This window comes from Pavona decussata, unplaced genomic scaffold (genome assembly GCF_977016875.1).
Source record: "Pavona decussata unplaced genomic scaffold, jaPavDecu1.1 SCAFFOLD_100, whole genome shotgun sequence".
NCBI classification, from domain to species: Eukaryota; Metazoa; Cnidaria; class Anthozoa; order Scleractinia; family Agariciidae; genus Pavona; species Pavona decussata.
This window is the reverse complement of record NW_028145515.1, coordinates 3,522,498-3,548,947: the sequence shown is the minus strand read 5'-3', so window position 1 is coordinate 3,548,947 and position 26,450 is coordinate 3,522,498. Positions and strand designations below refer to the sequence as shown.

Here is a 26,450-nt window from a genome sequence, read left to right as displayed (position 1 = left end):
AAAAGACAGTTGTCATTGAGCACTTGGTTTCAATCTTCCTCGTTCTACGAAAAGGCGAGGCCGCTTCGCCTGGAAGAAATAACATGTCTGAAATGTAATATATCTCTTCACTTTCGAATTTATTTCTATTTCTCTTCAAAGGTTTCCTTCGTAACAGGTAGTAGATCCCGGAAAAGCCTAGATGGATCTCTTATTATCATGAATCCTTGACATTTTCCTATCCAACGGATTATTGTAGCGAAATATCGACCTGTAAATATGGCTTCCACAAAAGATGTTCGTGGCACAACTCATGTCAGCTATGTTTGTCAAAGATGTTACCAGCCTTTGAAGTTGGATCATTCTCTTTTGTCTCTGGATGGAGAAACCATTGCAGAGTTGACAGGTTAGATGTTAACCCAGAAAATGAAAATATTATACCAAGAAGGTGGTACCACCTGGCATAATTTATTTAGCTTACTATACAGCTATTAGTAAATTAAACCTGAGTAAACTTTCCTATTACATTTGATTATTTACTTTCTGTACACGGAATTGAAGCATTCATATCGCTGCTGTCAGCGTATTTTAATTCTAACCCGGAAGTGGGTGTCTTGGAACATTACAAATGTTCTTAGGTACATGTAGATGTAAAACACTTGGTTTCCACCGAAAGATCAGACCATTCCCATTTTCTGCAGTTACCTTTTGCAGGATGTAACATATCCGTCAAAAACCAATCATCCCAAAGCTTGTCAATAACTTGATATTTGACAATATTTTTGATAATTGTTAATCAACAAGTTCAAATTATTGATAAATGCAAGAATTCCAAGCAAGCAAAAATCAACAACAAAATTGAATAACATTTCGGAGTCACAATGAAAACATTTTTTTTTTCTTGAAAATGGTGTCATGACGACTATGAAACGTTGAAACATTGATTTTTACTTGCTTTTAAAGTATTATCAAACCTTTGCTATAAAAATCGATAAAATTTAGTAATACATGTACATGGATCAAGCATGGATTTGAGCAAAATTTGAGCTGGGAAATGAGATTATACCCTGTCCTCCCCCCCCCCCCCCCCCTTCCTACTTCAGGGTGCTCTATGAAGGGGTAGTTGCTTAGACTCTCTTTTGCTCAAAAATCTGTGAGGAAAAACACTGAGTATGAGTCACGCATGCAAGTTGCGAAGCTGCGAGTAGCGCAGGCGCCAGCTTCGCTGCTTGCACGTGACCTGTGTACTGTGTTTTTTCGTTTTCCCTGCAGATTTTCAAGCAAAAGAGAGACTGGCCGCAGTCTAGTAGTTGCTCTAACTAGTCACTTATTGCTATGAAAACCAGAGTTAAGCTCGGGTGGTGTGGAACTTACAAGGTCTGCACGAGTAATTTTACCCTCATACTCTGACACTACATGTATGATTAATATTCAAAATTCCTTTAGTACCCTTTCCAGAGTTTGCAGCTCAAACTGATGATGGGAAAGATGCAAGTGGAGTACACGATTCATCTTTACATCAGGTAAAATTAGGACAGTTACATGTAGTACTGATAAAATAATTATTATTTTATTTTTATTTGAAAATAGACATTATCAAAGTCATGCAAATTCAGTCACATAAAGTTACTGAGGTTGCTGCTATGTATAATTTTTGTAAATTGGTTTTTGTCTTTTTGTTTTTGTCATTGTTTTCGTTCAAGAAATATCCATACTTGCCAATGAATGCTTCTGGTTTGAAATCCACCACCACCCCCTCCCCCATCTCTCTCTACAACCTTCTTGAAATTCAGGTTCAGCTTGAGTTCACCCCCTCCTCCCTGGAATTCCCAGTGGCCTGTCATGGGATGAGACAGTATGGATATTTTCTGGAACCGCACATCATTCTTATTGCATATGTACCATTATTAAAAACTGGATCATTGTATAATGCAAATCCAGGGATTTGATTGGCTTAGCAGCCATGGTATAATTATGAGCCATTATCCTATGCCGGAGAAATGACAACCATTCAATTGTCTTCTGGTTGCTCTTGCGAAGCGAAATCAGCAAGATCTAGCAATATTTCTTGATTGTTTTTTAATAATTAAAAGCAATTATTCCACTCGTGCTTGTTTGATATGAGATGATTATAGCTAACTTCACGCTACGTGCCTCGTTGGCTATCTATCATCTCATATCCAACGCACACTCGTGGAATAATTGTTAAATAGCATATTTACACTTGAATTAGGCTCCTGTTAATCCAGAAGATGATGACACTGTTGTGAGGAGAATAATTCCCCCAGCAAGGTGAGATTTGGTATTATTACACGGAATGCCCTGCAGGGCAGGTCGTGTCTAGGTTTGGGTCGGGTATCTAAAGTTTTTTTTCTTCGTCGTAGCCACAAAAGTGCACATTAATTAATCTCGTACCCAGATCTCCCACGGTCAGGCGGAGGGGAGATCTGGTAAAGTTCGATTTGAGGCCCGGAATACGGGCCTGCCCATCATCCTTTGTCCACCGTGCTGAATGGCCGCCGGCTCGTAACTGTGATCATTCCTGGTGAGATTTTCGCTTTCGAGGGTGCTCTTCGGAACGTTCTTCGGTCGAGAGGACAACAAAACTTGAAACTTAAACCAAAACGAAAAAGGCAACAGGAGAGATTGCAATCAACAAGCGCGGTAAATCACTTTTTTACTAAGATTAGTTCCTACCCTTTGTGACCATCTAGACCATCTTTGTAATGAAAACTGTTCCAAGAACAAATCCATTGTAATTGTGCTTTCTCCACTCAAGATCAACGTGCTTATCGACGATCAATTAAAAAGACTTAAGTCAACCGGAGTAAGCTGTACCAGTTTTCGCCTTAGATGGTAACTGTATTGAAGATACTGTAATTTACAGGCAGGGAAATGTCACATAATTTTTGTGCACCCCAAGGTAAAGGTAGCAACAGACAGTGCAGAGAGTTTTTGTTGTCGAAGCTTTATCAGAAAAATTTTGTGGTCGTTGTTGTAGATGAGGCACAATAGAGTTACTGATTGGCATCGTGGTGTTAAATTTCGCATTGGAAAGTCAAATGGTTCATGTCATATTTTCATTTGCAAAGTTTCAGAAATTGTGGTCTACCAGTGATACTTAAAAATTATTTCTTCTCTTTGTAGTCTTTCAGCTGATTTGGTCACACAAATTCTCCTTCTTCCATAAGGTAATGGTTTGAATTTCCAAACCAAATGGATTGTGTAAATGCGGCAGGTTTCTTTTACAGGCCAAAGGACACAACTCAAGGTCACTGTAATAATATTATTTTATATGAACCAGCTAAACAGGGCCTCCTCCTACCTACAACAACTGTCCACTCCTATAACACCAGAAATTCTGCCAAGCTTAATTTCCACCGACCACAAGTTAGAACTAACATAGGCAAATTTACTTTTAAGTACTCTGCTTCTGTCATATGGGAAACTGTCCCCATTGCATTGAAAAAAACAAAAACTTTTAACAGGTTTAAGAAACTTTATAAGGCCCACCTGATCTCTTGTCAATCAAATAATATATGTTCTGTTTAATGATCAAATATAATAGTATGTAACTATCTAATAATAATAATAGAGTTAAAAATAATAATAATAATAATAATAATAATTGTCTGCTTATATTTTGATCTTTGTTGTCGCTGCTGTTGCTGCTGATGATGTGTTGTCCTTTTGCTTTCTTTTTGTTTGTTGTTGTTGTTGTTTGTTTGTTTGTATGTTGTTTTTTTGCTTTTTTTTTGTTTTTATTTATTTATTGTTTTGTTCTTCTTTTATTAAGCTTGTCCTGTTTAGATTTCTTGCTCGGTTCAGTATATCTCAAACATACCTTAATTTACACAAATGTAATTCTCTCTTGTACATCCTAGGCTCTACAAACATTTCCTACATTTTCTAATATCTCAATAAAGCTCAGTGTCATTTCTTTGTTTACTTAAAAGTAGGTGGTGGTCAGCTAGAAAGCCTTTGCTACTTTGACCACCACACACATTTTATAATTTGTACTGTATTTATTTTTATCTTGTAATCATTTGTTGTAATACTTTTCTTTCTATGTTAATGTTGTGTTACAAATAGTGTGAAATAAATGAACCATGAACCATCCTAGCCCTAACACCATGCTACTGTCTTGGTTATATACCAGCAAACCAGAAAGACCTGTCCGTGTAAATGGTAGGCGCCCAATTATGTCCAACATTAAAATACCGAGTACACCCTTGCTGTTTTAAAGGGGTTTTTTTTTTCTCAAAAATGGAAGTTTGAATTTCTTTTGGGAAATGGAGGTACCACATCTGGATTTGGGATCTGAAGAATGTTTGGTTACTTGCAACATGTGAGCAAACAGAGCAAGTCCCTATGAGTTTCCCATTAGAGTTTTATTTGGTAGTGATGAGCTTTCCCTTTCAGTGGTTCTTGATTCACCTTTATCACATAAAACTTGAAAAGTTTTCACCTGAAATTTATGTTAAGTTTAGGGGACATGCCCCATCGACTGCTTCTTTGATGACAAGTTAAAAAAGGTTATAATTTTACACATAGGAGTCCACAGACTCTAAAGTTAGAACCACATAATACACAAGTCTAATAATATTTGACTCTTGATATGAAGAACAAAGGTCATTATCTGCATTTGATTTGCAAGGCACAATGAGCTGCTTAAATAATCATTGTTGTACTGAGCATTGCATTATTTGTACATGCATAGAGGATGATACACTAAGAATAATACAAGGTTCTCTATATCCAAAGCAGCTATCTTGGTGCTTGGACACTCACCTCTGATGGGATCCTTGATTTCAGCAAAAAAAAAAAATAATAACAATAATAATAGGAAGGTGTGAAGGTCTTTTGGGCTCATAAAAGTAGCAAATGGCAGATAAATAGAAAACAAATAAAAAAAATATTTCCACTATTTGTTTTCCTGTGCATGTCTGTGTGTTCTAATGAACTGTCACCCATTTCTGCAGCAAAACAACAGCTTTCACAGTAAGCTGATCTTCAGTAACCATGAATTCCTAAGTATTCCTTAACCATGGCCTTCCATAGCCAGGAAACAACATTTAATCAAACTGTCAGACACAAACCCACTGCAGAGAAGTGGTGGGGAAAAGAAACTTTGAAAACAGTGTCTGTCTTGGATGAAAATTCCTTGTTGATGCCAATTCCTTGAGCAAAACAAATTTTCTTGTATTGATATTTGCACCCCTGTCAGGTCCTAACTTTTCTTAATATTAAGACCAGCAACACAAAATTATGTTCAAGGACTTTTCACACAAGTACACAAAAAATATCAAAACAGTGAACCTTGAACCTTTAAGCCCCAGTAGTGATCAGTACCAAAATTTCTCCTAATATTTATCAATACACAATCAAGGAGAGGTCATGAGATCACCAGTGGTGAAATTTCTTGATATTTCAACAACCTCCCTATAATGCTACTATGAAAAATGGACATGTAGAGACCAGTAAGGAGAAACTGTATGTTGACAGTGAGGCTTAAAGGTTAAAAGCTAATAAATACAGAGCCATATTGTTGGTGATTATCGCAGCTTCTTTTATGCTTCGTCCTTCCACCACCCCGCCATGCGTCAAAAAGGGCTTAGTTACTTGAGAATCCCTTTTTATTCAGCCTTCTCATTATCCATTTTCTGGTAATTATATTGTCGTATTCTAATGGAAAGAATAACAACATCCCAGTGAATGACTACACTTTTTTCTTAATTAATTGCATCTTTGTTCAGGGGGCACAACTTCAGAGTACAGCAAACGAGGAACATTTTCCTCAGTATTCCCTACAGCGAAGATTGTTGTCATGACAACAACAGCAACAGAAAAACAACCAAACTACAATCATACAAAGTTTGAATATGAAAGATTTATGGAGTACTACAAAGGCCCTCCTATCTTAACACAAAGTAATGTTGACCAGTTTGATTACATATTTTCGCCCATAGCAGGTGAACTTATCACCACCAATGTCAAAAATTAAGCCTGTCAGCCTATTATTTACTCATCATTAGTACTGTGTGGAGTTGGGGGTGCCTTTTTGGGTGGAAAGCTTGGGGATCACCAGTTCTACCTTACTCCCCAAATTCCTCAAAATGCACTTTTGGCTCAGTCTCATTCTCTACAGACTGACAATGAATATTATTTGCCACAATCTTTGGGAATGGGGTTTGATTCTCATTGTGTTGGAAGGATAATAATTTATTCATTTTGGTCTTTTGCAAACTATGGAAAGTTTTTTCCAAGAAAGTGGAAGAGATGGGAAGCCTGCTACATCAAAACTTTACTTTAACAACAATCGTATTGGTGCAAATATTGAAGAAATGCAACCCATATTGACAGATTAGTGTAAATACCCCAGAAATCTGTGCAGGGGAAAATTTTTGCTTGTAACCACTTTGGTTTTGGCTTTTGTGTGAGAAATGCAGCTGTTGTGATATCTGTTGTCCGAAATGACTGTCATTGCTCTCACTTATGTGTTGAGCTGTGTCCAGCTGTTTTAGCCCTTGAAGATATTCACATCACTGATAGGAACTTTAGGAACTTGCTTCTCCCTAGAAATCAGATGGAAGAAATTAAGGCAGAGTTAACAAGAAATAAAGGAGAAACTGAGGCCAGTGATAACTATTTGTATCAGAGAATGTGCTAAGGATTAACAATGGAAGTAGTAAATGAAGTGTTTTTTGTACTTCAAGGACTCCATACTAATGATAAAATAATGGAGAGATTCCCCTATCTTGAAGAAAAGAACAATGGCAAAAAGATTCTAAAAACTATAAGTGATGTCAAATCCAAAGAGGCATGTCCTCCTTTTAAAACCACTTCTTTTCTAAAGCCTATCACAAGCATAGACCTGCAAAACATTAGGTGGTGCAGACATGTAAACCAATGTCCCCATTTTTATTTTAGAGGAAGGCTAGTTTTATATTTTGGATCCAATTTTTTTTTAACTCAGTAGGTGGGAGAGAGGGGATAAAATTAAACTAACTACACTTACATAAAGAGCCCTAATCGGTTCAGACAACGTGTTCTCTGTTGTAGTACGGGTTTCATTACTATTATTTTGGCGGTCATAAGTCGGACATTTTTCATTTCTCTTAGCTGAGGGGTGGGAGGGATATTGATCTCACCAGGGTCCAGTTGTTCAAAGGCCGGATAACTTTATCCAGTGGATAAGTCGCTATCCGTCAGTTCCAATCTGTGCAAAGATTTCAGTATTTCCTCTTGTGCAAGCGAATATGCACACTCTTACCACAGTTAAGTTTGGGAGTGTACGAAAACCTTGGAAAAGGTTTTACGTGAAGTATATTTTAGACCCTGAATAGTGCCTTATCCAGCCTTTGAACAACTGGGGCCAGATGAATAATAATATTGTGTGGACACTCTATCAATTTCTCCAAAGTCCTATGAGAGATGTTGTATGGATCTTGAAGGAATAAGCACACTGGTCTGAAAGGACTAATATTATTTTATGAAGTCTCTTACTCAAAGTCCAGTTCAATTTATAGAAGGAAAATAATCTTTTAGCAGAAGACAAAAACTGAAAATATGCTAGCAAATGCGGCGCGCGTGTTCAGGAACTCAAGGTAAAGTATTTTGGGGAAATTAATTTGCGTTTACTAAATAAATAATCATTTAAAAAAAAAAATCATTTTTTGTCAAGAAATACCAAAAAAAATATATGACCTACCTCCATTTTATCCCCAAAAGTAAGCAAGCTTATATCCATCGTGTTGGAAACTTGTGTAATTTGGCAAGGCCGTTTGAACGTTACTGCAAACTCTTTTCGGCTAAAGTCGCTGTTGTCTTCCGAAAAAACAATTTCTCACTGTTCTCTCCCCACACAAAGGGCATGTATGTATTAAAACGTCGCATGACAATCTTAATCGGAGGGAAAACTTTTCCGTGTTTTTGTTTCTTCCCCGAACTGAGCGAAAACCAAACACAGAAGGAAAGAGCCAATCACAGAGCAGATTAGAATGAGGCATTCTTAATTCTGGTAACCAACCAGAAATGGCGTTGTATCGAACTTTACCAGATCTCACATTTCGACATTCCCGAACCGACGACTGAGATCGGGGTACGAGATTACACATTAATTTATGCATTAAAATATGTCCTCCCCTAGTAGGGATGTATTGTTCCGATTGTCTTTAACAGAAGTGGCCCAATCAAAATCTATTATTGAGGCACATACAGTGTATCACGAGAGAGGGGACCCACTCATCCCTTCCTGTGTGACGTCAAATCATCTTTTGATTTATTCATTAAACCTACATTAAATTCTGCCCTCTCCCAGAAGGGATCTATTGTTCTGATTGTCTTCAAAAAAAGCGGCCCAATCAAAATCCATTATCGGCGCGTATATCACGAGGGAGGGGACCCACTCATGTCTACCTGTGTGACGTCAAATGAATATTTTCATTTTTTTTTCTCTTCAATTTGATTTGAAGATTGGGAGGTCATTGGGAGGCCATTCAGGTCACAAAATTTGTGACCTGAAATATATGAGATGTAATTATGTATCAGTGAACCATACAAATGCAGAACTTAACAAGAATGCTAAGGGGGAGATGGAGAGAGTGGGCCAGGAAATCTTTAAATGACAGGCCTCCTGCACATGGAAGGAAGAGTTACATTTATTATTAGTTACAAAGTATGGAAGCCAGATTTTTTAAAGTACATATTCTAAGGTTATGTTTCGCATATTGTTACATGAAGTTGTTTCAGATTCAAAACAAACATGGTGACAAAACAAACATGGTGACCAACTGATGAGGTCTTTTGACAAACCTAGTTTTAATTTATTTATAGTAAGTTGCATACATGTATGTTAATTGTGTTGAAAGTAAATTAAAATGAGGTTTATCCTTATCAAGATGATCTTGATGATGCTACTGTCGTTATAAACATGTTCTGAACATGTAGATGTATATACAGGGTATTATGTAATTATTTATTGATATTCATTTAATGTTTTAAATGTGGAAAACCAGTTTCTTCTTGCATAGACTAGTACCACTATAACTCTGAGCTGGTAGTGTTGTAGGAAAAATGGAAGTCATGTATTCATTTATGGCATTTGTTTTTGTTACAGGCTGCAGTCTCTAGAAGGTGGTTTCACTGTTATTGAAGACACTCAGCCCGTCAACACAGAAAATCTTAGCCACAGACTTAAAGTATGTCTTTAAGGCTTTTAGGCCCTTTTCTTAAAACATTCCTTATCACATTTAGTTTAAATATATTTTTTTAATTTTTGTTCATATTTTAACAAATAAAGAAGCTTTGAATGTGCTCTGTTCTGTTGTAAAGCACACAGGAAGCAGCTTGAGCACGAAAGAAGTGTAGGGGGAAACACAAGATGTAGTCAAGTGTTTCTCCCTATTTCTATTTCTTACAGGGCCCCACTGAATATCACTTTCGTGATGTGAGCTCCCTGTATAAAGTTGATTATTATTATTATTATTATTATTATTATTATTATTATTATTATTATTATCATTGTTATTATTATACTGAGTGTTCTAGCTGCTGATGGCTTGACACCGTTGCTCCGTGCATCTGTACTCTGAGAGAGCACGCTGTTTCAACCGGTCAGCACATGCATTATATCAAAACTTTATTACAAAACACCAGGGACGCCATTAGTCAATAAGTATACATTCTTGATTCTCAACTAATTTATTTTTCATCCTTCAAGGTCACCAGTCATCTGTTTGATATCATGTCAGGACAGTCAAGCATAGATCACCCGCTGTGCGAAGAATGCACTGACACCTTGCTTGATCAGCTTGACCAGCAGCTTAAGATCACAGAAGACGAACTCAAAGACTACAAGGTGTTCTTCAACAAGCTTAACGACAAGCCCTCGCTGGATACTGAGGCTCTGTCAAAAGAGCTCACTGAACTTAGAAAGGAAGAAGAAGAGCTGATTAAAAAATTGGAAGAAGTTGAAAAGGAAAGGGAAAAAGTGGCAGAGAAAATGGAAGTGGAAAAGGAGAGATCCAAGCAGTTGGCAATAGAAGAAAAGAAATACTGGATGGAGTGTAGCCAGTATGAAAAGGAGCTTCTAGAATACCAGGATGAACAACAAAGGTTTGTAAGGCTTGATTCAGATGCCAGATCTCTCATGCACTGAACCAAATGTCCCCCCTCCCCCACCGCGCTCTCCCCCAGACTGCGCTCGGCTTGCTCCTCTCTCCGATTTTTCTTTTCGCCCTAAAGCCCACTTCGGAGCCTGTTCACAGGCTAACGTCATACATGATACATTATTGTCCAAGAATGAAATGAACATTCAAATTCTTCTTTGTAATGTCTGGCATTTGAATGGAATCTTGGACATTTCTCCAGAAATCTTTCCGAAAAAAAAAAAGGCATGACAACAATGAAAAAAAAAAAATTAAAAATACTCAAGAAACAATATAATTGTTATTTTTGAAATACTCAATGCTGTAATGTAAAGAATAATTCACTCAATTCAATTTAAGAATTAATACATACATGTATTAAATACGTGGACAAAGTTTAGGCCAAGCTTAAAGGAAACTGATGATGAGTTTAAGGTACAATGTAATTTACATGTGCAGGGCCATGCAACTGCCAATTTGAAATAAGGGACCTTGAGATTTGACTTCGAGTACAGGTCTTGAGTAGTCAAGTACAACTTTTCAAATCTAGTTTGCGTGTCGTAGAAAACTGCTTGTCACACCAATCTCGTTTCTAAGGAGAGAGAGTTCTGGGGACATGACTGATTTGAAATTTGAAAGTCGTACTCGTACTCTATCTCATACTTGTACTATGATTTGAAGGCCCCTATTGTTGTGTGGTGAGAAAGAAAGTTGGTAAAATAAGTGTGGATCTTCACATTTTACCTACCATCTTCTCTTTCTCAATGTTGATCTTATTTTTGAGTTTTTGGATGAAATCCTACAAGGTCATGACTATTCACTGAAACCTTAGTACGTACAGAGCCTACTTTCTTTATTTTATTTTATTATTTTTTTTTTCAGCGTTGATGTTCAAATAAGATATGCTCAAGCCCAGCTGGACAAACTAAAGAAAACAAATGTGTTCAACAGCACATTTCACATATGGTGAGGACTGAGTTCATATTTTTTTTTTCACAGTAAAAATGTAAAAAATAAATAAATAGTGGCTTTGTGGTTGTGTGGTGACCTGTCAATGATCTTTGTCTGCAGCTCAATATTTGCAATCTTCATGCTTAGAGTCTCATTTTACAGTTCCAAATAAATATGTTTACGTACCACCTTTAGTGAAACTTGTCTCACAAGAGCTTGGCAGGGTACATGACAAAGTGTACACTGTAGTTGCATGAAAATTCTGTGTTCTTCTTCAGGCATAAAGGTCATTTTGGAACAATAAATAACTTCAGACTAGGCCGTCTACCCAGTGTACCGGTAAGTTCTGTACACCATTTGCAAGCAAGCTTCTTAATACTTTATTATGTAATAAGAAGAGTTGTGCAGTTCTGATGTTCTGCACAAAGTTGTTGCGCTGTTAGTTGTGGTAAAAGACATCGGCATTATCATAATTAAGTATTTTGATGGTATTCAAGATGAATAGTTTTTGTGCCCTTGTGGCTATTTGCAGTGCTCTGCAGTATTTGTCAATTTAAGTTGACAGTCTCAACTCAAAACTGAGTCTTTGATTCTCAGGAAGTCTCAAGTGTATAGATTGTTGGTCTTATGGCCAGGAAACTCAAGGTTTGTGTGCAAATTCATTCGAGTGTGCAACATGGTGCCACTGATTTTTTAATAACAAAATTAGCTTTCCAGACCAGATGGATTCAGCTTTTAAATAATCCAGTAGACTGCTGAACTGTTTGTTTTAATGCAGTGAGTGTTACATAAATGCTGGAGATAAAAGCTATTCTTAGACTTGGCATTAAATCTTGCAGTCTCTTGTTTATATGTTTATAGGTTGAGTGGAGTGAAATAAATGCAGCATGGGGCCAAACAGTCTTGCTGCTTCATTCTCTTGCTCGCAAGATGAATCTGACATTTGAAAGGTAACGAAATACTTTTATCAAGTTCAACTTTTCAATGTTCATTGTCAATTTTGAACATTTGACGTAAAATCATTACTGGTAGTACTTGCAAAAAGCAAAAAAATCTAATGACCAGGTTTTAATAATTAATTCTTGAATATCATCAAATCTGTCAGGTTTCGCTTGGTTCCTTATGGAAATCATTCTTACCTGGAATCACTTACAGACAAGTCAAAGGATCTTCCATTGTAAGTTGTTCTATAACATATCAATCTTAGTCTTTTTGACAGTAAGTTATCCCTTGTAGTTCCACCAAAGTAGTACAGTAACTTGTAAATAGCCTCTCTCGCAGATGCTCTTTTGGCTTGTTTCAGGAGGTTGGGGGGGGGGGGGGGGGGGGATTGTGTGACAAGCCAAAGGGTGTCAGCGAGGGAGGCTTTTATGTTGAAGGGCAACATTTTATCCAACTTGTCTCACAACAAAGCCTTGACTCAAGTTGCATGTCTTTTGAGGAAATTACCCAGTGTAATATGCCAGTTGTAATGGACATTTTTGAAAGGGTTACATATCCCAGTCACTATTCGAAGCAGAACTAGGTTCATAGTTTCTCAATGACTAATTGGCAGTAGTGCTGGATTTAAACATCGGACTACCATTAAACAAATCAAAGTGGTCATGGGTGGGGAGCAGGGGGGGGGGGGGGGGGGGGGGAAGGGGGTTAAACACAGGATCAAGTCCAGCTCCTTTATGACTAGGTCATGTGACCTTCATTAAGCCAGTAGCAGAGCATATTTTTTTAACACATTACTGTCGTAAAGATTAAGAAAACAAGGGTAACTTGAAGAAAGAAATAACGAATGAGTGAATATGGCCTAGATGCCTACACCTCCTCTTGAAGGTCTTAAAACCCACTTTCAACTATTTAAAAATTTAATGGTCTTGGGCAAAGGTCTGATCTACTGATACTGATTTCAACTACTCGCAACTTCTTGTGAGTCATGTTCCAAATTTAATTTCCTTACAAAATTATAAATGTGTTCATCTCATTTTTATCAATTCTCTCTCTTTCTTACATGTATTTTCAGATATGGTACTGGTGGATTTAGATTCTTTTGGGATACAAAGTGAGTACAGCTTTTATTACCAGAGAACATAGGTAATAAAGGGCAGTGGTTACAACATTAAACCTGACAAACATATTTTTTAGATGTTTTGCTGATGTTTGGCCCCGACAATAGAACGACTGCAATAGGTTGTGGCTTCCAAATGAAAAGATTGATCATTTTTTTTCTGAAACATTGCGGGAAACAAAACACCCTTCACTGATATCAGAATGGACCCTTCTCTAAAATGGCGCCGAAAATTCAATAAATTAAAATTAAAAACGTATATTAGCACTAGAAAGAGCACTTTTACTTTAGTAACCCTGCAAAGTTTCAGCATATCAGGTGTTATATCAGCTGAGAAAATGTAAGTTGAAAAATGAAAACTTTACAGACGTTTGGGAGTTATGTCTGGGGGTATGAGGTATACCCCCAGTCATACAAACATCTGTAAATTTGTCAAGTTTCATCTTACATTTCCTAAGCTGATATAACACCTAATACGCTGAAACTTTGCAAGATTACTAAAGTAAAGGTGCTCTTTCCAGTGCTGGTATCAGTTTTTCATTCAGTTCAATTTTAACTCATTCAAATCTGTTGCCGCCATTTTGGAGAAGGGTCTATTGATTGTATGGAGAAACAGCAGGTATAACTTGAGAGGACATAATAAGGCCGTTGTCCCGCGGTTCCACTCGTTTCTTATAGGGAGGCGGTGTGGCCAAGTGGTTAGGGCACCAGACTTGTAATCTGGAGGTCCCGGGTTCAAGTCCCGCTCTGACCACTTGGATTTGTTTCACGGTAGCCCCATTTTCAAATCCAAGGCCACGCTTTGTAAATAGCCAACTGGTTTGGCTCCCACCAGTTGGGAATTTTAACAAATGTTATTTTCTGTTTGTGTATTTATTTCACTGGTATATAGTGTCCCCAATTAGCACTACAGTGCTAAATACTTCAACACGTTAAGAATTGGCTTTATTTTCCGTAGAGAAAGCGCGCGCGTTACATCTGCCATCATTTTTAATGTCTGAACTCTTATAGACAATAGCTATAAGCCAATCAGCGCGTGGAAATTTTAACAGCTATTGAAAAATTTTTGTTAGCACAGACACGACCCCTCAAGTATCGTCATGCTTTTGATCTAATCTAGTTTAAATAAAGGTTATGATAATGACAATGATTCACGGCCTTCCCTACCCTCCCCTCCCATGTAGGAATGTTCTTGCCTCGTTAATTGAACAATGGTTAATTGGTTAATTAATACTCTCAATGCAAAAGACAAAAAAATTCACCGATTCAGACCAAATAAAAAGAAATAATACAAAAAACATTTTAAAATTTAACCTGCCCATGACTAAAAAATATAAGACTTGGGTTGTATTAACTGTCTTTAAGTTTTTTAAACTTAAAAATCTTCACCTGTCGACGTTTAGGTCGACGGTGACTGTTGATTTTAAAGTAACAACAACAACAAAAAAAAAAAAAACAGCTGAAAGTTCGTGCTAACCCTGTCAGCTTTGAACAAGTTTTATTACGCTTATCCTATAATGTAAGATATAATTTGTACGTGAAATAAACCCCAAGAACTCTGAAGCGTTTCTCGGATTTTTGCATCCATTGAGTTCCTTTATACCCTTGGATGTTGATCCGATTCCAGTTCGCTACAGTCAGTGGTTCGCCGTACATCTTCAGCATTAAGTTTCATGTCAAGCCATTTTCTATACACACCTGTTTACATGTTTCACGCAATTGTTTAAACTGGAATATTGTGGTTTCGAGCAAAGTAACTTAATTTTGCTTTCCTTGTTTATGTTTGGGGTCAGAACCAAAGTTGCGCGCGAGACTTTCCTGCCATTCGGCGGAACGCGCGCCTCAACGCAAGTTTGTGATTGGCTATTTCGGGGAAAAAAGTAATTATGATTGGGCTATAAAATTGCGCTTCTAAAACGAAACGAGAATCAAAACTGTTTTAGTAAAAAATGAGCTGAAAACGCCCAGTAGAATTTCAGCTGTTTGATAGAGAAAATTGGCCCGATTCAAAGTATTGTTTGTCGTGTTTTGCCTTTTTCTCGAAAGCGAAATCTGCTTCAAAGAAGCAAGAAATATTTCTGAGTCTTTTCAGGAGTATTTTGCTTCCATAGAAAATGCTGTAGGAAGTACGCGCGCACAAACAAGTAGACATTTCAAGAAAGAGAGTTTCAGCGTCCTTTCGTAGCCGAGCTTTATCTGAAATGTTTCAAATGTTCCTTTTTCTTTTTTTTTTCTCTTTCTTTCTCTGTTCAGATTTGACCACGCGATGGTTGGATTTTTGGATTGTTTACAACAGGTATTAACTAGAATAAATGTATCTTAATGTTCAAAACATTCGAGCACTTGTGTCCGGAAAGGAAAGTTGCGAGATAATGACGCGAAAGGGAGAATTTGTAGAACAGCGCGCGGAAAACATAAAACGTTCAGTTTTGTACAAAAACGCATGGATTTACCTCCCTTGCAACAAGCTACAGATCTAAAGACGTAAATAAAAATACTTTTGGAGACTTGAACGAACCTGATAAACCAAATAGAAAAGTTTGAGGTAAACAGCCAACACAGCCAATACTCGGGAAAGGCTAATACTATGGAACTGTTTAAATTCCCCGGGCGAAAAAAGGAAAATATTTCAAAAATATCATTCTGCAAACCATTAGGAAACAAACAATGTCTCCGGAAAGTACGGCTAAATTTGCTTTCAAGATTTCAGTTTGATTATCACATTTTTTAATTTTGGAGTTTCATCCACAGACTCTAATGTTTTTTCCGGCAAATTAAGAAGCAAATCTCGACATTAACAGTGAAAAATAACTAACTTAGTTTGTTTTTATTTGGATTTTTGATTTGAATGCCAAAGGATTTTTCCGCAAAAATGTTGGGGTGTTTTTTTAATAATTTTCAAATACATTGCGACACAGACCACATAACACTTATCTTCCTCTATATTTGTTGTTTATTTTCTAGTTTAAAGAAGCGGTAGAAAAAGTGGATAAAAGATTTTGCCTTCCATATAGGTGAGTACCTGAAAAATGTTAAATACTAAACAAGAAATAAAAAAGTTCCTAACTAGATCGCTTTTCGCACTGTTTCAACTAATTTAAGAGTTATTTCCATAGCTTTTTTGTGCGTCCAGATATATTTTGTTATCAATTTTATATCTGGCAGTAATATTGCGTCCCTTCCAACTAAAATAAGCTGATTTATTTTCTTTTAAATCGGATTTGAACTCGGTTTTATTTTGTTTGTTTGAAGCATTCCACAATCGTCACGCACCTCCCTTGCAGTTTCAAACTTTGGGATTGCGTGACAAATTCGTAATATACATTCACGACGTCACGTATACGTCACTAATTATTCGTTCCTAATCTCCACGCCTTGGGTTCACACCTTCTAATTTGGTAATAGGCATTCGTGACGTAGCCTTGACGTCACTAATTAATCGTCCAATTAGCCTAATTAATTGTTAACGAACCTGCGGTAATTAACTAATTGGCAATTATGTCTATGACGTGTACCTCGCTAAGCCAATCATTTGCCACAACTCGCCGTACTGTTCAGACGTAACTTTTTTCGCTCCGCAAAAAAATTCGCCAGAACAGTTCAAAGATGGCCAAAGCTCGACGTGGTGCTAAGAGAACCGGTGCAGCCAAGAAGAAGAGGGTAGCTCGCAAGAGAGCTCTTACAAGCCAGGCGGTTTACGGTGCTATCACAGCCTTGAAGGACCGCAAGGGTTCCAGCGCCAAAGCGATCTTGGCTTACCTCAAGGCACAACCCAAAACAAAAAGAGCCACCCCACTGCAAGTGAGAGTCGCCTTGGCAAGAGGCATCAAATCAAAGGCAGTTGTTAGGAAAGGCCATTCATACAAGCTTCGCCGAGCTTCCACACCAACAGCCACTCAAGCGGTTGCGAGGAGGACAAGATCCAAAACCCGATCCCGTTCTCGCTCGAGGTCAGGTTCCAAAACGCGCTCCAGCAAGTCCCGATCTCGCTCAAAATCAAAATCCCGTTCGCGCTCTAAATCAAAGAGCCCCGGAAGAAAGTCGGTGAAGAAAGTCACCAAAGCTAAAAGGGCAAAGAAGGTCGTGAAGAGGCGCAAGACCAAAGCCAGACGCGGAAAAGCCGCAGCCAAGAGGCGCGTTGGAAAGAAATCCAGACGGGCCACCCGCAGAGCTAACAAGAAGAGAGCCGCGCCCAAGTCGCGCAAAGTCCGCAGAAAGAGGCGCCGATCCGCGCGCAAGTGAACTTTTTAACTTGAGAAAGGACTGCGACTTATTTCTTGTTCCTTCTTTGTAGAAAAAACTTTGAACTTCTCGACTTATGTAAAGTTCTTTGAACAGAAGACTTAGGACGCTGAATGAGTTTTAGTAAGCGAAGTTAACTGGCATTTTTCACTCGAAAGGATTGTACACGTAACATCTTACTTTGAATAAACGATTTGAAGGCACAATTCTTTCGTCTGTCTTCTACTGGGGTAAGACTGGTCTGGGAGTTTATATATGGATATCGTTGGAGGTTAAGAATCCAATTTTTATTCGATAAAAGAAGAAAAAAGTAAAAACAGCAATTGGCTAGCAGCGCTAATTAAGCTGTTTAGATGAAAAAAAGAAAGAAAGAAATAAAAAAGGAAAAGACAAGAAAAGAAAAAGAAAATAGCGATACCGCGAAGTTTAAGTTAGCACGCGCACTTCTCTTGCTTGCGTCACTGTTTCCTATGGCGCGACTGTAATTATTTGTTTTAGGTCCAGGTACACAAAGTTTTTTCTCTTTTTGCTAAATCGTTACACTTTCCAGTTTACAAAAATATCGTCTCCTCGAGTTAGCACTTGCGAGAAAAGTTCCTTGAATTTATTGCTGCGTTGACTGTGTAAAATTGTCTGCACGAGCAACTACTGCGCGCGTTAATTTCCTCGTGCGAGCATCTTTTTCTTTGCTTTCTTAGAAGATACGATCTTTGGAAAGAGACCCAGTATGTGATAAAAAGTACATGGTAAACAAGTCCCTTTTTCGTGCCTATTTCGTGAGCTATATACTATACAGTTGCGGAGGCTATCCTTTCAAGGATTTTTTTACAGTGCTTTTAAATGACATGATTGACGCACCGCTTGAAAAATGCAACGAATTTGATTTGTTTGTCTTCGCCTTTGTAAAGTGGCTTCAAGTATTTGTCAGGGTTTGTAAAGTTAAGCCAGTTTTCAATTTTTCCATTACAACCTAACCGAGAGAGCGAGATTTCAAGGTCTGAGAGCAAATGATTTAAACATTGATATAAACATCGATACTGTGACGTCATCGTCCTTGGTTGTGTTATGACCTCATCGTTCGAGTTAGTTCCCAGGCTACAAACCGCTTGACTACGCGCTTGCTGGACTGCGATACGCCGTTTGAGTGAAGCATCAACAGGACATACATAAACAGGAAAATATTGATTTTGTACGAGAAAACAGTACTATATTGGATTTACAGACATTGCGTTTCACTGAGAAAAGAAGTTTCTTGAGTACAATGTGAAACTGATTCAAGCCACTCCTGGCCTGTTCCAAGTGGGTTGTATCGAACCAACCAATATATCTCAAGAATATCGATCCTAATATCTATGATATCGAATAGTTGGTATCGATATCTGGCCACTGTTGTTGAAAACAAGAGGGCGAGTTGACGACGGTTCAAAATGTCGCGCCCGGCTAACCTCGTTCCACTCGCCAGCCTTCTCTCTTGCGCCGTCAAAGACTTTAAATTTGCTCAAGATTTCTAATCTACGAGGGCTCAAATTGCTGCTCTTTTGTACTCATCAATTAGTAAGTTTTCAGATGAAACTTCGTTCAGCACAAGGTTTTTATACATTTGTTTCGTTTGTATCTTGGTGTTATTCTAATATATTGTTGTCATTCCTTTGTAGGATGGAAAAAGGAAAAATTTACGACTCCAGTGGAAGTGGCGGAGCATTCTCTATAAAGTAAGTCAAGGCTTTCTTTATTACATCTGAATAATTACATACCTCTTACTAACCGTGTCCGAGGCCCGTACTGTAACTTACGGAGAGTATCCGTAACTTACAGTACGAACCGTGAAAACGAAATTAGTAAGATATCCTGAAGGTATAGTTAACCACAGTGAGACCAGTCCTGGCATATGCAGTACCAGTGTGGCAGTCTATTCCGGGTTACCTGTCTGATGTAATCGAGACAGTCCAAAACAAAGCGCCTAAAATAATTTTCCCAGAGGCTGAGACTTACACGGAGGCCCTCCAGCTGGCTCAATTAACAACACTGGCTGATAGGAGAGAGTTCTTGTGTTTTAAGTATATGGATGAAATGAAGCAAAGTGATCACCCCCTGGTCCACTTACTACCGAAACCCGTTGTTAATAGCTGCCATTATGATTTAAGGACAACCCCGCAGCAATTTTCCTTGTTCAAAAACTTAATTAATTGTAGAACCAGGAGAGCGGAGGAATTTTTTACATTTAAATATTTCAATTAGTTAGTTGTTAGTATTATTAGATTAATTTATTTATTTCATTATCTCTTGTAAATTTAGCTCGTTAATTCAGTTCTTTTCAACTGCCAGAGAGAGTTTTAATAAACTTGAACTTACTCCTAATATTTATTATATCTCTGAGATAAATCGGGCATGAAACTTTCAAATTTAGCGTTCCGTACAGTTAAATACGGCCCGCAAAATTGACCAATCACACCGCGCGTACTAACTGAGGGACATAATAAAATAAATTATGAAATGATTATTAATGAAAGTTTTTGTCACCACTCAGTGGCCGCTAACTACAGGAAAACATCGCAGTTAAATAATTTAAGAACATAAATAACAGATACGAATCAGTATACAATAGAAAAAAATCTTCACACGGTTGCAAGCTCAGTGAGAACATGTTAGAAGTACCAAGAGTGGAAAAAAGGACCACTAGTGCCAACCGGGGTAAGACATACAGTCAGTGCATAGTGAGGGAAGACATGTAACCAGTTACAAGGGCGAATAAACATACAAGCAGTGACAGGCAGGAAATAACATGCTACCGGTGCCAAGTGCGGAAAACATAAAGCCGGCACCAATAGCGGGAAAACATACAACAAGCGCCGAGCGCGGGAAAACATGCAACCCGTTGTCAGTCAAGCGCGGGAAAACATACAGGCAGTGACAGGCAAGAGAAAACATTCGACCGGTGCCAAGCGCGGGAAAACATGCAATAAGCTCCGAGCGCGGGAAAACATGCAACCCGTTGTCAGTCAAGCGCGGGAAAACATACAGGCAGTGACAGGCAGGAGAAAACATTCGACCGGTGCCAAGCGTGGGAAAACATACAGGCAGTGACAGGCAGGAGAAAACATTCGACCGGTGCCAAGCGCGGGAAAACATACAAGCAGTGACAGGCAGGAGAAAACATTCGACCGGTGCCAAGCGCGGGAAAACATAAAACCGGCACCAGTAGCGGGAAAACATGCAACAAGCGCCGAGCGCGGGAAAACATGCTACCCGTTGTCAGTCAAGCGCGGGAAAACATACAGGCAGTGACAGGCAGGAGAAAACATTCGACCGGTGCCAAGCGCGGGAAAACATAAAACCGGCACCAGTAGCGGGAAAACATGCAATAAGCGCCGAGCGCGGGAAAACATGCAACCCGTTGTCAGTCAAGCGCGGGAAAACATACAGGCAGTGACAGGCAGGAGAAAACATTCGACCGGTGCCAAGCGCGGGAAAACATAAAACCGGCACCAGTAGCGGGAAAACATGCAATAAGCTCCGAGCGGGGGAAAACATGCAACCCGTTGTTAGTCAAGCGCGGGAAACTCACAGTCATTGCCATGCGCGGGAACACATACAGAAAAACCATAATCTATCGCACGGAAATCCCTGTTATTCGAGACATGATTGTTTCTCTCCTGATTGGTTGAAAAAGCAGAATGTTTTCTCTGATCAGTTAGAATAAAAATAGCATGGTTTTTGGGCTTAATAGACCTAAAGCCAAATGCTTTCCAGCGGAAAACCCATGTCATTGAGTTACGTCGGAAAGATAGTCTTTGTGCTTTAGATCAAAGTGACATGTCTTTTCCTTTTCTTTAGAATCCAGTTCAACTCCGAGGAGCAGTGGACAAAAGCTTTGAAATTCGTGTTGACTAACTTGAAGTGGGGACTGGCATGGGTCTCGTCCCAGTTCACTGAGAAGTGATACCAACGTTCGCCAGCCTTCAAGAAACAACTCGATATAAACTGCATGAAATGTATATAAATGAATATTGATCCCGTTGAAATTTGACAAAAGTGGATTTGAAAAATCTCCTTTTATTGCTCTTAACTCAGTTTTAACTTCACACAAGGAGTTTGCCACTTGCAGACAATATCGAAACGGTGTCACCGTACAATAATGGTGAGGTTTTATTAAAAACAGCATGCAAAATGAAAGAAATGGTGCTTTCCATTCAAGATAGACTGCCACTACAGTCAACTCCCTTTATTGTAGACACCTTCGGGACCGTGAGTTAGTGTCCTTAATAGCGAGAGTCCGTAATAACGGGAAATTATTTCAGTCAAACGTCTGCAATTTATTTTTGCCGGGGATTTAGCTGCTGTCCATACAAGGCGAGAGTTGACTGTAGTCTCTCTTTTGCTCGAAAATCCTGTGCGCGCTCCCCAGTGAGCAGAAATCATCTTCACTGACATTCAAATGAACATAATAGCATATCCTGAGTTCACACCTGGGTGGTTTAATAGTGAAGTCAAGCTATACAGTGTCAAGGCCCGTGTAAACGGTTTCAACATTTGCTTAAACACTTTGTTGAACCAAATGTCGGGGGCGTTTGAACAGGTCGTTCAACATTGTTGAAAGTGTAAAAAATGTTGAAAGCTTGTTGAAAGCGTGCTCAATCAAATTCAAATTGGTTTAAACTTTCATTCAACGTCGATTCAACATTTCCTTTGCTCTTGCAAATGTTGAATGGTGTTGAAACCGTTTGAACACTCCTATCAACATTTGTCCAACATGTGCCAGACATCCGTTCAACTTTTGTTGAATGAATGTTGGTGAAATGTTGAAACCGTTTTAACTAGCCTTAAGGACGGTGCCTACTAATACCGAAGTATTTTTCTGCGGTTTATGACTATGCGGGATAGCAGATCTTAGCAAGAAAATTGGGGGTAACCACGCATTTTTTTTTTTTTTTTTTTTTAGGGGTAATTAAGCAACAATTATTCTAAAAAGCCGTGAAATAGAAAACAATGTATGGCGGTTATTGTTTTGTTTTTTGTTGTTGTTGTTGTTGTTTTTTTTTTTTCAAATGAAGCTTTATTATCTCTGAAAAATGTATGGTTGCCCCCAATTTTCATTTTGGATACCAAGAACACTTGCTGAGTTCTGCTTTCTCCGCATAGTTTTAAACCACGCAGAAATATCCCTGTATGAGTAGGCACCACCCATAGGAAACCCGAGCATCTCGAGATGCGCAGTAACAAAAGTAGGCAGATAATGCCTGTGACAATATAGAATTACTATTAACCAAGCAAGAGATACAGATGTACGCATACTGGCCAACGCCGACGAAGTCGACGATCAGAAGTGAACAAAGAAAAGAATAAGGACTATGTTTCCCCATCTGTGAGCAAGTTTGGTTAATTTGTTTTCACGCAATCCGGCAGTTTAAAGACTTTAAATCAACTCGTTGAAATATCTTGGTACTGTAGAGCTTGTCGCACAATACAATATGGGAACGCGGTCTATCAAGAGGTATGGCGTCTGATCCGGGCCTCATCTCCCAAATAAACCTCTCCTTAAAGGTCTTCTTCCTATTTTTACTTGAAATTTGTTATAGAAATGGTAATTGACAGGACTTTGCGTCGTCATTTCGGCCTTTTATCGTACACCATTCTCCATTGTTTTAGTATTACAGACCCAACTGGACTCCACTCAGCCCTATTGCTATTACTAATAAGGAAAGCTATAACGACTCTCAAAAGTCTTCTCAACAACCCTCCCCTCTCCCCAGGTTCATTATTTGTTGAGCAAATCATCGCGCGCGTCGTCACTCTTTGGGTGGAAGAAGGGGGGAGACACAACAACTTCGGGACCGCGTGAGGTCCCGAAATTGTTCCCTAAATTTCGGGTGGGGACTGTACTGTACTTCAACTTCTTGTTAATATTATAATAAATGAATGAGAAATTAAAAATAATTAAAAAATAAAGGAGAAAATTGTCCTCTAGGCAAGCGCGGCGGCGTTCCCGCTACACAAGCTCTTAAAGAAACAAGTGAATCACTTAGAGTCAAAGAATATTGTTTTAATTGTATAGATAGGTGATATACACAATAAAGATATCCAAAAAATAAATTGTTTCGCACGTTAAAATCATTTTAAATTTGTGTACATATAATTGAACCTTTCCTACTACTCTCGACCCAGAGTTACTGAGCCCTTCGTTAAGTTAACAGTAAGTATTGTCTCTAAAAAATAGTCTATTGTTGGAGTAACAACAGACCATTGTTCAGAAACGATACTTGGGATACATCTTAACTTTGGAGGGCTCCCTTCCACCTCGACGCAGCACCACGGTAAACCCAATATCTACTCGTCAGAGGAACTTCCGATTCAGGCTCCGTCGCATTCCAGTCGAGTGAAATTGAATTAACAGGCCCCTTACACTAAGAAGTCACATGACTCACGTCCCCTAAAAACATTGAGTTGAAATCTTAGCGATATTTGATGCAAAAAGAGCACATCAAAATTACTGTAGATTCCAAAGTTGCAAACAAAATGTGAAAGGGGAGAGATTTTTTGGCAGTTTAACTTTGTAACAAATTAGAAAATTTTGAATGGCGGTCAATACTACAGCTTACAATAGACCCTTCTCCAAAACTGGCGGCCGAAAATTCAAATAAGTTAAAATTAAAAACGTATACCAGCACTAGAAAGAGCTCTTTTACTTCAGTAACCCTGCAAAGTTTCAGCATATCAGGTGTAATATCAGCTGAGAAAATGTAAGTTGAAAAATGAAAAATTTAAAGGCGTTGGCATGTCTGGGGGTATGACGTTTTCCCCCAGTCATCCAGTCATACAAACGTCTGTAACTTTGTCAAATTTCATCTTACATTTCCTAAGCTGATATAACACCTAATATGCTGAAACTTTGCAACGTTACTAAAGCAAAGGTGCTCTTTCCAGTGCTCGTATCAATTTTTTGATTCAGTTCAATTTTAACTCATTCAAATCTGTTGCCGCCATTTTGGAGAAGAGTCTATTGTCCTGAAAAAATTAGAAAAAACGAAGTCACGTGACCTCTAGATCTTATTTTTCTTGGGGACAGTAAAGCGAGTGAATCAAGCGAGCGTGCGCGAAAATTACCCACCGCGAGGAGGTGCGACGCGTTTCCCTCCGCGCGTCGCGTACCCTCGCGGGGGACAAATTTCGCGCGCGCGCTCGCACGATTCGCTGGCTTTACTATCCATAAGAAATATAAGGGATTGCTTGAACTCCACGTGACCTCTTAGCGCAATTGGTTTATATACGTGCTACCACAATCAGTACAAAAGCTCAATTAATATATACTCAAAATCATATGGCAGAATAAATCACTGCGGAAAGGCAGAACTTTTTGGTTTCCTCTATGAACCATTTTCACTTTTAAGAGCCAGGCTCCTGACAAGGAAATTAGTCATCAGGCGATAGAGATGGCGTCTGGTGTGAAATCCAAGTATACCATGATCCTTGTCCGTATAGTACTGGGGCGAGAGAAATAGCAACAGTGTATTAGTACAATGCTTCGCTATGATCATCAGTTCGTGCGTCACTTGCGGTATGTTAGGGAGCTTTAGCAACCACGACGGCGACGGCAACGAGAACTTCAAAAAAGCAATAGGCTTAATAACCAAAACAACAACTCTACACGTGTTTTACACTTTTTGGTAGATTTCTTCGCCGTCACTGCACGACTACGACGTGAAATTTCCTGATGGGACGTTTTATGGAGGACGTAAACACGCGATGACAAAATTTTCTTTCTCTTTCTAAAGTTGGGTGCGGTTTCCAAAACGTGAATTCAATTTAATAGTGACGTTTTCGCTGCCGTCGCCGTCGTCGTTGCTAAAGCTCTCTATTGTAATGGGAACTGGAGCCATTACCCCCAGTTAATGACTCCTGAGTGGGAAGTCAATTTATCCACATTATGTGCTAGGGGATATGAACTGTGCGAGAGCGTGTTCAGTATGATATCCCTGCCTACTCATAAACTGTATAGTTTTTTTCCACCTAGCCACGAACCGAAGTACAACCTTAGACAACGCCACTTTTACAACCTCCCAAAGATGTACACCGAACGTTTTTTTTAAAAGCCTTCGTTCATACCCGCAATGTGCGCCAATATAAATTAAACGCATAATGAATTGTATGGTTTAAATTATACAAAATTTGCTTTTAGCCTTTTGTATACATTTTCCTTGTAATATATTATATAATATTATTATAGATCGTTTCACTACATAAGCGCTTCACAGCAAGTCTTCTCTTTTCTGCAGTGTTGTCTGCTATAAACGTCACCTTTTGTACAAAGTCATTTCTCGAGAAAGCTATAATATCAACAGAAATTCGTTTCGCCTGAAAGTTATTTCTCTTCAAACCCATTTCACTAGAGATTCATGTTCCTGCGTTGGGAGGAAAGATTGCTTGGCGAGCCAAAAGAGCGTCTGCGAGGGAGGCTACCTTCCAGCCTCCGTTAACGCCTGCGTATGTTTGATCACCTTTTGAAGCTCCCCTTCCCGCGATTTTAGAAGAAATTAAAATTTCTTCTCAACATCAACCAATCAGTTATTATTTATTCGATGCAAAAGAAGCTACAATGTAGCTCCTGTGAATCTCATAAAACCTTGCAACTCTTATAGTAGACAGTGTTTACATTCCACTACTTTTCCGTGGGGTTTTCGAGACTCGTACGCATCGAACTCTCGCCATTTTGGTTTATAACGGCGAGCGCAACCTGGGGAGAGAGTCTAAACCACTGAGGGGAGCGGGACTCGGAGTGGGGAGGCGGCGGCTAGGGCCTGCCTCGCTAATTTAGGCACTCTCCCCAGGTTGCGCTCGTCTTTACAAACTAAGATGGCGGGAGTTCGATGGAAGCGTACAAGTCTCGAAAATCCCACGGAAAAATAGGGGACTGTGAACAGTCTGCTCTGATAGATTTTGCGGCAGAATAATTAGTCTAATCATAGGCACGTAATGCGTGCAGAAACGATGTCGCCGCACATTCTAAGTATTTTAAGGATGTGTGACACATTTATAGTGCAATGAAGCTTGTGCTAATAACTTAAGGTTTCATTAAT

At 38.8% G+C, this 26,450-nt stretch overlaps 3 protein-coding genes across 3 annotated transcripts in view; 2 read left to right on the top strand and 1 right to left on the bottom strand.

The window, feature by feature from the left end:
• The first annotated feature begins 61 nt into the window (after positions 1-61).
• LOC146472382 (beclin-1-like) lies at positions 62-23,893 on the top strand. The gene is made up of 14 exons (XM_085119787.1): positions 62-385; positions 1,426-1,502; positions 2,213-2,271; positions 9,098-9,179; positions 9,701-10,095; positions 11,010-11,093; positions 11,357-11,417; positions 11,940-12,028; positions 12,184-12,255; positions 13,093-13,131; positions 15,391-15,433; positions 16,102-16,151; positions 19,035-19,091; positions 21,214-23,893. Exons 1-14 carry the CDS (start codon positions 259-261, stop codon positions 21,317-21,319), a joined length of 1,341 nt encoding a protein of 446 aa, XP_084975913.1. The 5' UTR covers positions 62-258; the 3' UTR covers positions 21,320-23,893.
• On the top strand, positions 16,655-17,585 carry LOC146472383 (uncharacterized). The gene has a single exon (XM_085119800.1). It carries the CDS (start codon positions 16,744-16,746, stop codon positions 17,377-17,379), a length of 636 nt encoding a protein of 211 aa, XP_084975926.1. The 5' UTR covers positions 16,655-16,743; the 3' UTR covers positions 17,380-17,585.
• Positions 23,894-24,447: 554 nt separating the features above from the next.
• Positions 24,448-26,450, bottom strand: part of LOC146472381 (dipeptidyl peptidase 4-like) — a 28,659-nt gene continuing 26,656 nt past the window's right edge. The window contains exon 27 of the mRNA XM_085119782.1: positions 24,448-24,857. Coding sequence (XP_084975908.1) covers positions 24,741-24,857 — 117 coding nt within the window. The 3' untranslated portion in view covers positions 24,448-24,740. The remainder of the gene's footprint in view (positions 24,858-26,450) is intronic.

Excerpts from the sequence above, each read along its gene's own strand:
- LOC146472383 (XM_085119800.1), top strand. The coding sequence starts at position 16,744 with ATGGCCAAAGCTCGACGTGGTGCTAAGAGAACCGGTGCAGCCAAGAAG.
- LOC146472382 (XM_085119787.1), top strand. The coding sequence starts at position 259 with ATGGCTTCCACAAAAGATGTTCGTGGCACAACTCATGTCAGCTATGTT. Across the intron at positions 15,434-16,101 it reads TTTTGGATTGTTTACAACAG|TTTAAAGAAGCGGTAGAAAA; the intron begins GTATTAACTAGA and ends TTTATTTTCTAG. Across the intron at positions 19,092-21,213 it reads GGCGGAGCATTCTCTATAAA|AATCCAGTTCAACTCCGAGG; the intron begins GTAAGTCAAGGC and ends CCTTTTCTTTAG.